Here is a 14691-nt window from a genome sequence, read left to right as displayed (position 1 = left end):
ATCAAGAGGCTAGGTGTTGCAGACATGGACGTAGATGGATGTGTGTGTTGTGTGTGTGTGTGTGTGTGTGTGTGTGTGTCCATGTCCCACATCACCCTTGTGATTGCTCGCTCCCTAGAGTGGGACTGGAGTGCTTTGTGTTGTGGTGGGTCCCCAGTGAGAGAAGGAGGCCCATGTCTAGTGCAGCTGTGGCACAGACAAGCGGAGGTCAGGGAGTGAGTGGATATAATATTTAATAAACTTGCTATATATGCTTGAAGTTCAGCCTCCCCTGGTGCTCGCACCACTCAGACAGATGATCTGGGTCAAGGTGGACAGCCCAGGTGGATGTGGGATTCCACCCACTCTCAGCCTCTGCTCCTCTACCTTGAACAGGCGGCTGTACCTGTGCCCCAGTAATAACAGCAGTCCATCACACCCATGACCTTAGGAGGCGAGAATCTGGGGCCATGGCAATGCCAGGGCCAGCAAGGACTGGGGAAGGAATCATTGTCTGGGACACAAGAGGGAGATCTGGAGGCACCAAGGGTGGGCAGGAAGGTTAAGGCTGATGGTTTAGCTGCCAGCAGACCCCGCGGACAGGACTAGGCAGCGAGCTCAGAGGTGAACCTCCAGCAGGTAGCGCAGGTGACACTGGCTGTCCTGGTAGATAAGATACTCGCTCTGGGAGAATTGGGAGCTGCTGAACTCTGCACAGAGCACAGGCCGGCCCTGGGGCACCACTACTCGCTGGCCATCCAGCTCCAGCTCCGTGTCCTGTGTTGGATCTGCAAGGCACAGCAAGGGCCATGGGTGACTCAAGGGTCCCCAATCCTTGGCCTTACCAGTAAGTTCTGCCCCTTATGCTGTCCACTTCTGCCACGGGGAACACCTGCTCATTCCCACCTTGCAATCTCCAGACCACCATATAGGCTGGGCCTTCTGCCTGGAATATCTGCCCCATTTCTCTGCCTGGGAAATGTCTACTTACATTTTAATGCTCAGTGATTGACACCTTTTCTTTGAAGCCCTCCTGGATGCCCAGGAGTGATATGTTGAAGCATCAAATGTTCATCCAGCCATAAAGTAAATGACTAGTAAGGAAGCCTGCTTCTTTCTCCCCCTCTCCACAGCCCCCTCCCTGCCCACCTCCTTCCTGAAGGCGTCCTGGTCCCCTAGCTCAGCCCCAGGCCTTTATCCTCAGGCCCGTCCAGGTTTTCGGGACTCACCAGGCTCTGTGTGGCCTCGGGCAATGACACTGTCGAAGCCAGGGGGTGGCTGCTTCAAGCTGGGGTCATCGACGGTGATGTGGTGCTCTCTGCCCAGTGCCACCTCCCCCAGGAACATGTAGCCAAGTTGGTGGGCTCCGCAGGACATGCCAGTAACTGGGGGGCCCAGAGAATCTCAGCATGGAGAGCTTGGTCCTCCTACCTGCCTCTCTGGCCCCTGCTTTGCTGAGTTATTATTTCCTCTGGCTTTGTTGACCCAGCCCAGAAAAGTGTCCACTCTTCCTGCAGCCTTAAAAACACCCCCTTGTTGTGGCTGCACCGACTCCAACGTCAGCAGTGGCTCCCAGTGACCAAATTCAAGGGAGACGCCTTTTCTCTCTGCCATGTTCTGCTGATTTTTCCAGTGGCATCTTCCACCCCCTACCCTGGGACCCCTCTTGTACTGGCTCTCCCAAGACCACCCTCTACTCCTTCTTAGGCTCCTCTTCCCTCCTGGTGGACCCCTTGGTCTTAGGCAACCTTGGATACCCTAGAACATCAGTCCTGCCCACCCTTGCTCCCGCACACCCCAGGCAATAGCTCAGATCTTTATCATCAGGTTGTGTGCAGAGGTCCTGACCTGCTGCAGCCCCCCAGGCTTTGTGTTACCTCCTAGCTCCTTGATCTCCAAGCCTCCTCTTTCACCACCCCTCCTCACCCCCACCTGTGCCTGGCAAGCTCGTCCTGGCATCTGACCTGTCTCTGTGCAGCTGCACTTCCTCTGAGTCCCCCACCCTGCCCTGCCCCCGGTCCCCAGGATGCCCCGCTGAGCGCTCTGGTCAAGCCACTCAAAGATTCCTCTCCTGGATCCACTGTGAGTTGCGTAAGTGCTAGATCCCCAACGTGTCCCATGCTGGCTGGGGTCTTGGCCCTGTGGGATAAGCTCACCGTAGCCGGCGGACTTGCTGTTCTCTGAGGCGAAATAGATGCCCTTGCCAACGCGGCCGCCGGAATGAGGCATAATACGGAGCCCACTGGTGAGGATGGCGGCTACCACGGCCACGTTGGTGCCATGCCATAGTAGCTTCCGGTTGCCCAGCTTGGAGTGGGCCTGGAACCTGTCTCCCTGGGGGGGGCGGTGAGGGGTGGGAACAGGGAGGGTCACGCTATCCAAGCTCAGATGCTTCTCCCTGCCATTCAGAGGGTGTCACTGAGGCCCAGGGCCCCTCCTGCCAATCACACACACTCACACACTCACACAATCACACACTCACACAATCACGCACACTCACACAAGAAGACCTGGGCCTGGGAGAAGCTGATGAGTTGCCAGCCCAACATGCTGATGGGCATATAAGCCAAGGTCATCTCCGTAAGGGGCAGGTAGTGAGGAAAATGGGTTGGCGGGGACTCTCCCTCACCTCCCCTTCTCGGTTCACTTTCCAAACGTGTTGAAGAGCCGGGCACCTGTAGCTGTTGCCAGTCTGCTCTAGGTAGGTACGGATCACCTGCAGGAAAAGCAGAAGCTGGCTGCCGAGGGTGGGAGATGTGTGGACAGACCCCTACTGCCACCTCTGGTCCCAGAGCTCTCCTCGGGCCCTGCGGGCATAGGGACAGAAGGCCAAGGGCAGGGCAGGCAGTTCCCCTGCATACCGGGAGGGCGGATGGGCAGAGGGACAGTGACTCTGGGGGACGGGCCCACCTTGTACTCGGGTGCCTTTGGGTCCAGCAGCTCGAGCTGGCACTTTAGGAGGTGATAGTCTCTGTCCAGTGGGTGTGGGACCTCCTCCACCTTCTCCTCCTCGGGGGTCGCCTGCAGGGTCTGGGCCAGCTCGATGTCCGCCAGCACCTACAGTGATGGGCCCAGGCGGCTTGTGGGTCTACGTGACTGCCAGCATCCTCCCTCCCACATGACTGGGATGGTGGCCACCCCACCTGTCTGTCCACCTGTGCACCCCACCCCATCCATCAGTCTGGCCTTCCCCTCCCTTGTCCTTCCGGCTACCCATTCTGTCCACCTCCCTGGGCCTTCTTGACCATCTGTCCCCTCCATCTCCTTTGCCCCGTCTGTCCGTCTGCCCCACTGCCTGCCCGACCCCCCAAGCCTCACCAGCAGCATGTCCTTCTTGGCCTGCAGGAGCTCAGGGGAGTTGATGGGTGGGGGCCGGTTGCGGCCGAAGTTGTGGGGGATGACGGTGTAGAAGTGGGAGGACAGCTCCTCCAGGCTGAGGCCACCATCCACCGGGGCTCGCAGCGCAGCCTCCAGGGCCTCCAACGCCTCGAAGCCCCGTGCGATCTGCTGCTTGCTCAGCTTCCCTAGGGGCATCTTCTTCACATCTGAGGGTGGGGTGGGCAGAGAGCCGGGGGACACTCAGCCCTGCAGCCCTGCTCCCCCACCGCTGCCCTGCCTGGCCCCAACGGCCTGGGTTTAATCATGTCCCCTCAGATCGGGTCTCCTAGGGCCCCCGCCACCCTGCCTGGCCCCTCTCCCCTCACCCAGGTTCATGAGGGTCATGGCATTCTTGAACATGTCCTTGCTGAAGATGTTGGTGATGAGCTTCTGCGTGGCCGCGTCCAGGGAGCAGGGCCGCACACGTTGCACCACGCTCCTCACTGGGCCTCCGTCCACCTAGGGGGAGAGGCCACGGATGGTGGGAGCAGCAGGGCATAGCCAGAGCGGAGCCTGGTGTTAGAGAAAGATCGGTCAGATTGAGGCCAGAGAGGGGAGGTCTGTGCCTAAGGTCACACAACTGGATAGTGGTAGAAGCTAACTGGCTGGGTCTCTCCTACCAGTCCCCTCCCTTGTCCCAGGCCCTGCCACCCTCCTGGCCATGTCACCTTCACCACGGCTTCCTGGGCCTCATCGTCTCCCTGCACTTCGATGAGCGTGTACTTGCCCGGGTGGGCCACAAAGTGGTCCCGCTCCGCCCAGCTGTTCTTGGTCTTGTCGCGAAATTTCTTCTCAAAGTCCTTCTTTGCATCCTCCAGTAACTTGAAGTAGCTGAGCTTTGACTGGCCCACCTCTCCCTGCAACCAACAGCCTTCAGGAATGTGCCTGCCACCGGCTGGCTATGAGCACTGGTGGGCCTCTGCTCGGCGGGGCCCCGTGCCAAGAGCCTCCGGGGCAGTCACAGGTGGAAAGGGGGTACAGTCAGCGGCCAAGTAAGCTGTGGAGACACTGGGGAGCAGGGCGCATGTGTCGAGCAGGGAGAGGTGGGGAAAAGGAGAGCATTGGGGAGGAAGGTGGCGGCACTTACCACACGGCCCCAGCGGTTCCAGCAGGCGAAGCAGTCACCCTCTTCCAGCAGCTGGATGATGTAGAACTTGTTGTTGTTGCTTCCAATGTTGGTCTGGTTGAGGGTGCAGGCATAGTCTTCATGCACCTAGGGCCAGAGGGGCGTGGGGAGGGCAGGCCCGCTTGGGCTGCCCTTGGGTGGGACAGGGTACCTGCCTGCACATGGACAGGGGTCTGATGCTGACAGGACTCAGCTGGCACTGAGGGCATCAGAGAAGCCTCTGTCAGGGAAGCCTTGAGGGTGTCATGGTTCTGCCCTGGGGGACCCGATCTGAGGGGACATGATTAAACTCAGGCAGTTGGGGGAAGTTCTAGAAGGACGTGGGTGTGCCGTACGTCAGGGAATCAGAAGGAGACATTGGTTCTTCCCTGGGGGTCTCACAGGAATACAGCCCTGCCATGCAAGGGATCTCAGGGGGACATGGCCCTGTGGGGCTGCTTTAGGGGATATAGGTGAGTCCTGGGAAGACTGAGGAGGTCAAAGTCCTGCCTTAAGTGTGGCAGGGGAGGCTGGAGAAGCTCAGGGGCTTGCCCTGGAGTCTGAAGAGCAGAAATGACCTGCCTGGATATGATAGGACATAACTCTACCTGACCTTTGGGGTCTTTTGGGGGGACACAGCTTACTTGGGACCCTGAGCTACCTGGCCAGATCCAAGCCCCCGTGAGGAGGGGAACAGGTCTGAGTGTATTTGAAAGGAGTAGGCGCCAACTCTGGATGGAGACTACAGCTTACCTGGGTTCCGGGGCTGTGGCTGAGTGGGCATGCTGGGTCCACTCGAACTGTGTGCTTCTCTGTGGGTGCAGCTCTGAGAGCCTCGGCAGTGGAGCGGAAGTTGTCCTCCTCCTCTGCCCCCTGCCGCCCCTGCTTTTTGTCAGGGCCCTCATGTGGCACCTGGGACTTGCGCTTTGGAGCCATGGCTCTTCTGGGGCACAGAGGGGACTCTCAGGCTTCATGGCCTCTGCGTCCCACCTGACTGGCATAATACCAACTTGCCCCTGTCTGGGTTTGCCCTTTGGTGACAGCCCCCTCCCACTGCCTCCCATTTCCCCATTCCCTGACCCAGACCAGAAACAAAACCAGCTCTCTGCATCAGTCCTCTTTCCCTTTCCCATTTACAAGACCCAGGCCAGGACCCCCATCCAGTCTGCCCTCGGGGCAAGGAAGAATGGTTCCCTACCCTCTAGCAATCCAGTGTTCTGAAGAGGGAGGGAAAGTGAAAAGAGAACCTCTTCCTGCTTCTGGGCTCCTCCTCCCTCTGGTTACTGCCTGCTCCTCCCTTTCTCAGCTGACTCAGATGGACCTGGCATGGTTACTGGGCTGAGTCATCCCAACTATGGAGGAGAGTGGACAGCCGCTCCCAAGAGCCACACTCCTGGGGCAGATCTGTCCCTGTAGAACTTGGTACCCAGTGGTACCCACTGGTACCCAGTGGCCCAGAAACCGTTCCCAAGGGGTCCAAAAGTTCTGGGGTGCCAGTCAGGGTCTGAGACCAGTGGCCTTGAACTGCCCTAGGGCAAGCACCAGTCACCCTACCTACCAGGGCTGTAGGTAGGATCACAGAGCACTCACCTAAGAGAAGCAGGGACCTGGGAGAGATGGCAGCCACAGGTCTAGTATCAGGACCCCCACAGCAGTTGCAGTTCTAGGGCCTTCTCTAGCAACCCTCTGTAAACTTAGGCATGACTTGGGGAGTGATTTCCCCACAAATGCCAGAGATAGAAGCAGGGGCAGCGCGGGGTGGGGGTGTGGTTTTCCAGCTATCTGGCCACCAGTCAAGTGAGTCAGAGGCTGGGCAGGCGGAGGCCAGCAGCCTGTCCCATGGACCGGTGGACACTTGATCAGGATACAGCCAGAGCAGCCCAGGGGACTGACGCGTCCTTAGCGCCGCTTGTCTGGCCTGAGGCACGCAATACGTGTCCGCCGGTTGCCCAGTGACCTTGGGCCCAGCTGCAGACACTGCCTCCCCTTCTCCGGGCAGCCTAGATTCCTCCCGGCTATCTCGTGCCAGGATGGTTCATCCTGGCTCCAGCCCCCGATGGGGAGGAGTCACCGTCGGAGACAAGGAACCCTGCATCTCTGACGCCTCCCAGCGTCTAAAGACCGCAAACACAGAGAAGGCCCTTCTGGTCCCACCCGCCCTTGGACGTCAGCCCGCAGCAAGGCGCATGCGCTTTAGCCCTGGGCCGGAAGCTCTTGAAGAGGCTTGCTTCCTACTGGAGCCTGGCGCTGGAGCCTGTAGGAACTCTTGGGGGCGTGGCCACGAGTATTTATCCTATGGGCGCTTGCGGGACGTGACAGAGCGTACAGAAGGACCCAATGGAGCTATGGGAGGCGGGACCCGCGGGGCAGTGGGAGCCTATCGGGGCGCGGAGTCTTGCCAGTCCTCCGGGGTTTAGCAGCCACGTGAGTTCTCCGTGGTGGCCGCTACATTCAGATTCGGCAGCATGTCTACAGCAGCCGCGGCTCGAAAGCGGGGAAGGTCGGCCCCGGGGGCGGGTGCAGGGACCGGCAAGCGGCGGCGAAAGGTGAGCCTGGAGCTTCTGAGGGCCATAGTCGGTCCCGCTTACTGGGGCTGACCACCGTCACTCCTTACGGGACACCCGGGCCCCGGGCTCCTCCGCAGCCCTCTTTTCGGCATCCCAGCGGGAGTCAGCTTCGTCCTTCTCTCCGTGGGCTAAATCCTGAAAGAACTTGCACTTGAGCCGGGGTACCACCGCCTTTCCTAGGCCCACGGCCCTCGAGAGATCGGAAGGGGCGCTTGCTCCGTGCCGGGATGGTTGGGGCCCCTGACCAATGAAAGGATTATTTAATTTTCAGACTGACTCTGCCGGGGACCGGGGCAAGTCCAAGGGAGGCGGCAAGATGAATGAGGAGATCTCCAGTGACTCTGAGAGTGAGAGGTGAGCTCCCTTCCACCCAGGCGAAGAGAACAGTGAGGCCCAGGGAGTCGGGGCAGAGCTGGGCGGAGAACCGATGTCTCCTGCCTTTTTGGCTCTTAGAGCTTTGCTCTTTCTTCCACTTCTGACCCTGATGAGTAGGACTTGTTTTGAGGAGATGGAGAAGTCTCATCGACTTCCCTACAGGGTCTCTGTGTGGGGGAGAATCCCCAGTCCCAAGGGGAGACCAGTGAGACCTCCCTGGTTCATGGCCGGGACCTGAGCACAGGCTGGGCCAGCTGGTAAGGGGAGAGGGATGCAAGAAATGCTTGCTAGTTCTTCATCTGTTTTCCCACAGTTTTACATTTGCTTTCAACGTATGCCAGGCACTGGCTTTACTCTTGAGAATACAGAGATGAGCGAGCAGGTGAAGACAAAATGTGTTGTGATGGGATGTGTAATCTACAGCTCTGTATTCTGGAGACTGGGGAGGGAACATTTAAATAGGGCTTGGAGAGATGAGGAGGAATCCCTCAGGTAGAGGCAGGGAGGACATTCAGGGAGTGGAGAAAAGTCTAGGACTTTATGTGTGTGGGAGTGGGAGGTGAAGAGGATGGAAAGGCTAGGTGTTGGCCCGGTCCAGGTGGGGGAGGGCTTTGAATATCTTCCTCATTCAGCAGGTGCTAGGGGTGGGGCATGTTTCAGGGTTTCAAAGGAGGCTAACAAGGTGTCAGGCCTGAGCCTGTGGAACAGAAGCTGTCATACCAGGGTATCCTGGGGCCTTCCCTAAGAGTTGGCTTTGGAAATTCAGTTTCTAACTGTGAGCACATGCTGGCCTTGACCTGCTCACAGAAAGACTTCATATACTTACTTTTTAAGGTCACTGTGGGTGGGTGTGCCTGGCCCTGTGCAGAATACTTAAAAAAAAAAAAAAAAGATTTTATTTATTTATTTGACAGAGAGAGGGGTCACAAGTAGGCAGAGAGGCAGGCAGAGGGAGGGGAGAAGCAGGCTCCCCGCTGAGCAGAGAGTCTGATGCGGGCCTCGATCCCAGGACCCTGAGATCATGACCTGAGCCGAAGGCAGAGGCTTAACTCACTGAACACCCAGGCGCCCACAGAATACTTTTAAATTTTTAAAAGAATGTGTTGTGAACTGTGAGATACAGAAGGACTCAATGAAATGTGTTTGGAAAAAGGGAGCAAGGGTGAAGTGATGAAGCTTTGTGTGCCCACCACCTGGGTTAGGAGCGAGGTAGACCATTTGCAGAAACTTAGAATCCCCATCTCTGCATTCTGACTTGAGTTAATCATTTCTGTGGTTTCCTTCCTTCCTTCCCTTCTCCACCTCTTCTTCCTCCTCCTCTTCATTTTCTCATTCAGGCATAACTTACATACAGTAATGCTCGCTTTCTTTAGCGTACAGTTTGTGAGTTTTGACAAACACAGTTGTGTAACTGCCGTCACTATGAAGGTGTAGAAGGGTTTCATCACGCTCCAGAAATCCCCCCTACTCCTTTGTAGTCAGTTTCTCCCCACCTCCAGCCCCTGCTAACTACTGACCCTACAGCTTTGGCTTTTCCAGAACATCATATGAGTGGACTCATACAGTGTTTGCTTCCTTTGCTTTTTGCTTTAAAGTTCCGTCTCCTATGCGTGAACCCCTCAATAATGGATTGATTAGGTAAACGGAGGAGAAGTTCTTACCTTAGCTGGATAAAGGAAAGGTAGCACCAACCCTGTTGGCTGAAGGCTTTCTGGGCACCAGGTACTAAGGGGTCTCTGGGGCCTGGTTTAGCCTTGGTTTCCAAGGTCCCTTCTGGGAACGGGTGAAGTCATAAATGGGTCTTGGGCAATGGTTGGGGCATTTGACAGGGAGTAGGTATCTTCAGGCACATGATCAGGGGACAGTTCCTGTGACCCACCTCTAGCTCCCAAAAGCAAGTCCTGGTAGGCTGTGTCTTGAGTGAAGTGAGTGCTCCCAGTCGGTTCAGGGATGGGGCATGGAAGGGAAAGCAGCACCTTCACCAGCATGAGGTCAAGCCAAGACCAGTTAAGTTGCACCTGGAATCCGGTCCTCAAGGTAGAGGCTGGTACCCTAGCATTGGGGGTGAGACTGATGTCCCAGAGTGTCTGCCTCTTGGGTCCTTTGATCAGATCTGGACTGGTTGCTGCTCTGCAGTCTAGGGGGGTCGTGATTCTGGAATCTGCCTTTTCAGCTTTCCATGTGGGCTCTCCTATTCCCTGTTTCCCATGCCTTTCTCATTCTTAGCTTACCCTCTTGTGTAGTGAGCATGGCCTCCATCCTTTAGTGAGGTTTAAAAAAGACAAGTCCTGTGGCACCGTGTGCATCTGACAGTGTCTTCGCTGGTCGTCGGTGGTTTAACTGGCGTGGGCTTCCAGGGGTTCACAGTGCCCTTGAGGATTTTGTGTGGGTGGCTCCTCTGTCGGCCTGCTTTCAGTATTGCTGTTGATTCCAGCAACACTGTGTATGAGACCTTTTCTCAGCAGCCCGTGGAACCTGCTTTCTCCCTCTAGAGTTGAGAGATTTCGCAGTGATCGTTTTGGGGTTTGGGTCCCTTTTCACCCTCTTATTGGGCACTGGGTGGGTCTTTTCAGTTTGGTAAGTCAACGGCTTTCAGTTTTCTGCATGGGTAATCATTGGCCCTGAGGGTTAGCAGGGTTGGGGTCGGTGAATGGCAGGGGAAGCAGCAAGGAGGCACGGTCTCAGTGGCAGGCTGGGCCCTCACAGAGGCAGCCCCTTCCCGCCCACAGCCTGCCTCCCAGGAGGACTGAGGAGGAGGACGATGAGGAGCTGGAGGAGACAGCCCAGGAGAAGAAGCTGCGCTTGGCCAAGCTCTACCTCGAGCAGCTCAGGCAGCAAGGTGAGTGCATGCGCTGGGCAGGTGAGGGCAGGGCCTGTGCCCACAACTGCCTGCTGCGGCCCCCGCCACCGGATGGGTGACTGACGCAGGTACCTGGTGGGCTGCCCGAGCTGCGTGTGCTGGCTGCCCTGGGGGAGGGTGGCTAGGAGACCAACGGGCCTCCTGTGGTGGGGGAGTGCGGCAGAACTTCAGGGGGCTTTAGCCTGATCTCTCAGTACAGACGGGTTAGGGGGGAGGGGACGTCTCCTTTGCCCAAGGCAGCCCGAACTTCCTGTGGGGTGCAGCCCGAGTGGGGCCCAGGACTGAGGTGGTGGTAGGGTGGGATTGGGAAGGAGGAGGTGGAGGCTTGGCCCGGGGTGACCTGACAGACTTGGTCTGCCCTTGCACAGAGGAAGAGAAGGCCGAGGCCCGGGAGTTTGAGGAGGACCAGGTGGCTGGGCGATTGAAGGAGGACGTGGTGAGTTGTGGAGGGAAGGCGGTGGGAGAGAAGGGGAGGGGGCGGTCCTGCTCCCGGGAGCTCACCCCTCTCTTCTCTGTGCAGCTGGAGCAGCGGGGCAGGCTGCAGAAGTCGGTGGCAAAGGAGGTAAGCGGGCAGGGCGCTTTGGTGTGAGATTGGAGTGAATCATAGGGCACCCGTGGATTGGTGAGCAGATGGCCTAACGGGGGACTCAGGCTGTGGGGTTTTTGCTCTGGAACATGGTGGGCATTTGGGCAGATGGGGTCAGGGAAGGGTCCGATCCTTGCAGGGTGGTGGGAAAGGATGGTGTGTGCATGTGTGTGCGCGTGTGTGCGTCTAGGGGCCTTCTTGCCCCCTGTGGCAGTGACCCAGCCCTTCCTGCCCAGATTCAGGCCCCAGCCCCAGCCGACATCCGAGTCTTACGGGGGCACCAGCTCTCCATCACGTGCGTGGTCATCACCCCTGATGACGCGGCCATCTTCTCTGCTGCCAAAGACTGCACCATTATCAAGTGTGAGTGAGCACCTGGATGGGGGTGCAGCCCCAGTGGTCTTTCGGGAGGGCTGGTCTGTGAGGGGGGAGTCATCAGGGCAGACTGAGGCCCGATGAGAGAGGCTTCTGGTGGTAAGTTGGCTCCTAAGGAGGTGTTTTCTGGGTGCCAGTGGAAGCTTCTGGCTAGGAGTGGGGCTGTGGGCTCCCTGAGGCTCCGTGCAGCCCCAGGATTGCATTCTGCTCTTCCTGGGTCCTCCCTTCGACAGCTGAGCGCTGTCTTCACCCACCCTTAGGAGAAACTGGAAGATCTTGTAGCCTTGGTCGTAAAGCACCTGCTTTCCTTCTCCCTGGGGCTTCGCAACTGCCCTTTGGGGTTATTGTCACCATGTAACAGACAAGGAGCCTGAGGGGGCTCTGCAGGGGCTCCCAGTGGCTCAGCCCGATCTTTGGCTTGTGCTGCCCTTGGAGGGGTTGCCAGCCAGTCCCAGCCTCCATCCCAGTAGCCTCTCTCTCTCCCGGTGTCAGGGAGTGTGGAGAGTGGACGGAAGCTCCACGTGATCCCACGAGCCAAGAAGGGTACTGAGGGGCAGCCCCCCGGCCATGACAGCCACATCCTCTGCATGGCCATCTCCTCTGACGGCAAATACCTTGTAAGGCCGGGTTGGCCCCCGGGGGCGGGTAAGAGGCCGGGGCGCGCGCTGGGTGCCTGTGGCCATTGCCCTCCTCCCCGCAGGCCTCGGGTGACCGCAGCAAGCTCATTCTCATCTGGGAGGCCCAGAGCTGCCGGCACCTGTACACGTTCACAGGACACCGGGACGCTGTGTCGGTAGGAGCTGTGGACATTTGTTGAGTGACTAAGTGGGCCGGGCTGGGGTGATGGGGTGAATGAGACAGAGGGTCGCCATCCTTGGCAACGTGCTCTTCGGTGCAGTGCATAAAGGACATAAAGGGGGAGAGCTGGGACAGACCGAGCTTGCTCTGGGGGGGAGGTGGGGGTGGGGGTGGCGCTCAGCAGTTTATGGCTCCTGGACAGCAGCTGAGTGCTGGGACCTGATTTCAGGAAGTCCTCCCTGGGCCTGACTTCCGCCTTGCCTGCTGTAGTCCAGGTCCCCTTTTGCCCCCTTTCCGTGTATTAGGGTCTGGCTTTCCGCAGAGGCACCCACCAGTTGTACAGCACGTCCCACGACCGCTCCGTGAAGGTGTGGAACGTGGCGGAGAACTCCTACGTGGAGACGCTGTGAGTGTGCGCGGGGAGAGGGTGTGTGGATGTGCACGCCAGTGCACGTGTGACCCCCATCCTACCCCTCCGCCCCCTTCATCCCCTCCAGCTTCGGGCACCAGGATGCCGTGGCTGCGCTGGACGCCCTGAGCCGGGAGTGCTGTGTGACGGCCGGGGGCCGGGACGGCACGGTGCGTGTGTGGAAGATTCCTGAGGAGTCCCAGCTTGTCTTCTATGGCCACCAGTAAGGCTGTCCACTGGGCCCAGTGCGGGGAGTGGGGCTGGGGGAGGGGCCATGCCCCTCACTGCTGCTCTTCGCCAGGGGCTCCATCGACAGCATCCAGCTTATCAACGAGGAGCACATGGTGTCGGGCGCAGACGATGGGTAAGAGCTGCCTTTCTGATGCCTCACACCGCTGTCACTGCTCCTGGCCTCGCCTCCTGGAACCTGTCCGAGCGGTGGTGTGATTTCTTTCCGCCCAGTGGCCTGTCTGCCCTACCCCAGCCCCTCACCCATGATCTTCTCTGTCCACAGCTCCGTGGCCTTGTGGGGCCTCTCCAAGAAGCGGCCACTCGCCCTGCAGCGTGAGGCCCATGGGCTACGGGGGGAGCAGGGCCTGGAGCAGCCTTTCTGGGTGTCGTCGGTGGCAGCCCTGCTCAACACAGACCTGGTGGCCACAGGCGGGTACCCTTTGAGGCCAGAAGGATGGGGTGATGGGGGGGGCGGGTAGTGAGGCACTGGGGCGGGGGTGCTCACTGTCTGTCTTTACCCCCAGGCTCCCACAGCTCCTGCGTGAAGCTCTGGCAATGCGGGGAGGGCTTTCGGCGGCTTGACCCGCTCTGCGACATTCCCCTGGTAAGTGGGACTTGAATGCCCAGCTTGTCTTTGCCTCACTGCCGAGGTCCTGGAGCTTGTGGCCCCTGGACTTAGCCCCTTACTGTTTTTACCTGCCAGAAGGGAGGCTCGTCAGGGCAGGGCCAGCTAGGACTTCTCTGTTTCATAGTTCCAGCTCTTCGTGCAGGGCCTGACAGGAGCCCTTCCTCCTTCTTCCTCTCCTCCACTCCCCACCCTGTCGGTGCAGGGGAACGAGGTTGGGACAAGGCAGGGACAGCGTGTGCAGAGGCATGGAGGTGACGGTCAGCCTGGTGCTATCTCACAGCCAGAGTCTGTGGGCATGGGACACCCTAAGGGAGAGTGGCAGGACGGTCCGTGACCTCTGGTGACTGTGCAGGGCTTGGTGATAGTCATGGGGTCTCCAGGACCCCGCAGCCAGGAGCTAGGCCCTGGGCCACCCTGATAAGTGATGTACTTGGCATATACGGTCTCCTTAAGTCCTCACAAGTTCACTGTGAGGCCAGCACTCTTTTTTCTGTCCATCTCATAGGTATGGAGGCTGAAGACCTGAGGGGTCAGGGGCTGACCCAGGTAGCAGGAGGCAGAGCAGGGATTTAAGCTGGGCCTGCTGAGGCCAGGCCCTTGGCTGTGAGGCTGGGGCTATGGTGTGGGTCCGCAGTGGAGGGGGTTTGGGGGATGGATCTGTTCTCACATCTTCTCACGTCTTCCCATGTCTCGCCCTCTTCTCAGGTGGGCTTTATCAACAGCCTCAAGTTCTCCAGCTCGGGGGATTTCCTGGTGGCTGGGGTGGGGCAGGAGCACAGGTATGAGGCACCCTAGGGAGGCGGGTTGGAAGGTGGTACTGGCCAGACCACCGGGTGGGGTGGTGGGGGCTGGGCCTGGGCTCAGCCCCTCCTTTCGTTCTGTCCCCTGTAGGCTTGGCCGCTGGTGGCGCATCAAAGAGGCCCGGAACTCCGTCTGCATCATCCCGCTCCACAGGACCCCCAGGCCCCCCGCTGCCGGCTCCTGACTCTTCTCCCTTTTATTTAAGTCTTTCCCAGACCAGGCCCTGCCCTCTTTGTATTAAAAGCTTTCTCCTTTGGGCCTTGTCTCTTGCAGCTTCTTGGGTGGGGAAGGAGGGTGATGGCGGGACTAGGGGCTGGAAGAGGCCAGGGAGGGACAGGGCTCCCAGAGTCTCGATTACTGAGGGCTTTTTCTTAAAAGGTTGTATTTATTTATTTGTCAGAGAGAGTGTAAGAGAGAGAGAGAGAGTGCACAAGCAGGGTAAGCGGCAGGCAGAGGGAAGCAGGCTACCTGCTTAGCAGGGACCCAGATGTGGGACTCGATCTCAGGACCCTGGGATCATGACCTGAGCTGAAGGCAGACCCTTAACCATCTGAGCCACCCAGGTGTCCTGGCTGAGGGCTTTTTATCCTTCTCCGTGG

The 14691-nt window shown here is 58.7% G+C and overlaps 2 protein-coding genes across 7 annotated transcripts; one reads left to right on the top strand and one right to left on the bottom strand.

Annotated features, from left to right (window-relative positions):
* Nucleotides 1–215: 215 nt before the first annotated feature.
* PARP3 (poly(ADP-ribose) polymerase family member 3) lies at nt 216–6578 on the bottom strand. Of its 6 annotated transcripts, none has more exons than XM_032321199.1 (11): nt 6053–6578; nt 5216–5456; nt 4445–4570; nt 4026–4214; nt 3684–3816; nt 3298–3524; nt 2890–3036; nt 2609–2695; nt 2136–2313; nt 1209–1364; nt 216–767 (listed from the first exon to the last, which is right to left on the bottom strand). In XM_032321199.1, the coding sequence occupies exons 2-11, from the start codon at nt 5396–5398 to the stop codon at nt 598–600; spliced, it is 1596 nt and encodes a 531-aa protein (XP_032177090.1). In that variant the 5' UTR covers nt 5399–5456; nt 6053–6578; the 3' UTR covers nt 216–597. The 6 variants fall into 6 exon arrangements, with proteins under 6 accessions (XP_032177090.1, XP_032177100.1, XP_032177107.1 ...); XM_032321209.1 differs by having other exon boundaries at nt 5216–5452; XM_032321216.1 differs by having other exon boundaries at nt 5216–5402.
* Nucleotides 6579–6850: 272 nt separating this feature from the next.
* On the top strand, nt 6851–14349 carry RRP9 (ribosomal RNA processing 9, U3 small nucleolar RNA binding protein). The gene is made up of 15 exons (XM_032321237.1): nt 6851–7008; nt 7301–7383; nt 10134–10243; nt 10633–10700; nt 10785–10826; nt 11087–11213; nt 11718–11842; nt 11926–12018; nt 12329–12429; nt 12521–12655; nt 12734–12796; nt 12947–13092; nt 13188–13267; nt 13997–14070; nt 14183–14349. Exons 1-15 carry the CDS (start codon nt 6928–6930, stop codon nt 14274–14276), a joined length of 1422 nt encoding a protein of 473 aa, XP_032177128.1. The 5' UTR covers nt 6851–6927; the 3' UTR covers nt 14277–14349.
* Nucleotides 14350–14691: the final 342 nt, after the last annotated feature.

The sequence above is a fragment of the Mustela erminea genome, chromosome 1 (genome assembly GCF_009829155.1).
Source record: "Mustela erminea isolate mMusErm1 chromosome 1, mMusErm1.Pri, whole genome shotgun sequence".
Classification (NCBI taxonomy): Eukaryota; Metazoa; Chordata; class Mammalia; order Carnivora; family Mustelidae; genus Mustela; species Mustela erminea.
This window is presented reverse-complemented; position numbering and strand designations above follow the sequence as displayed.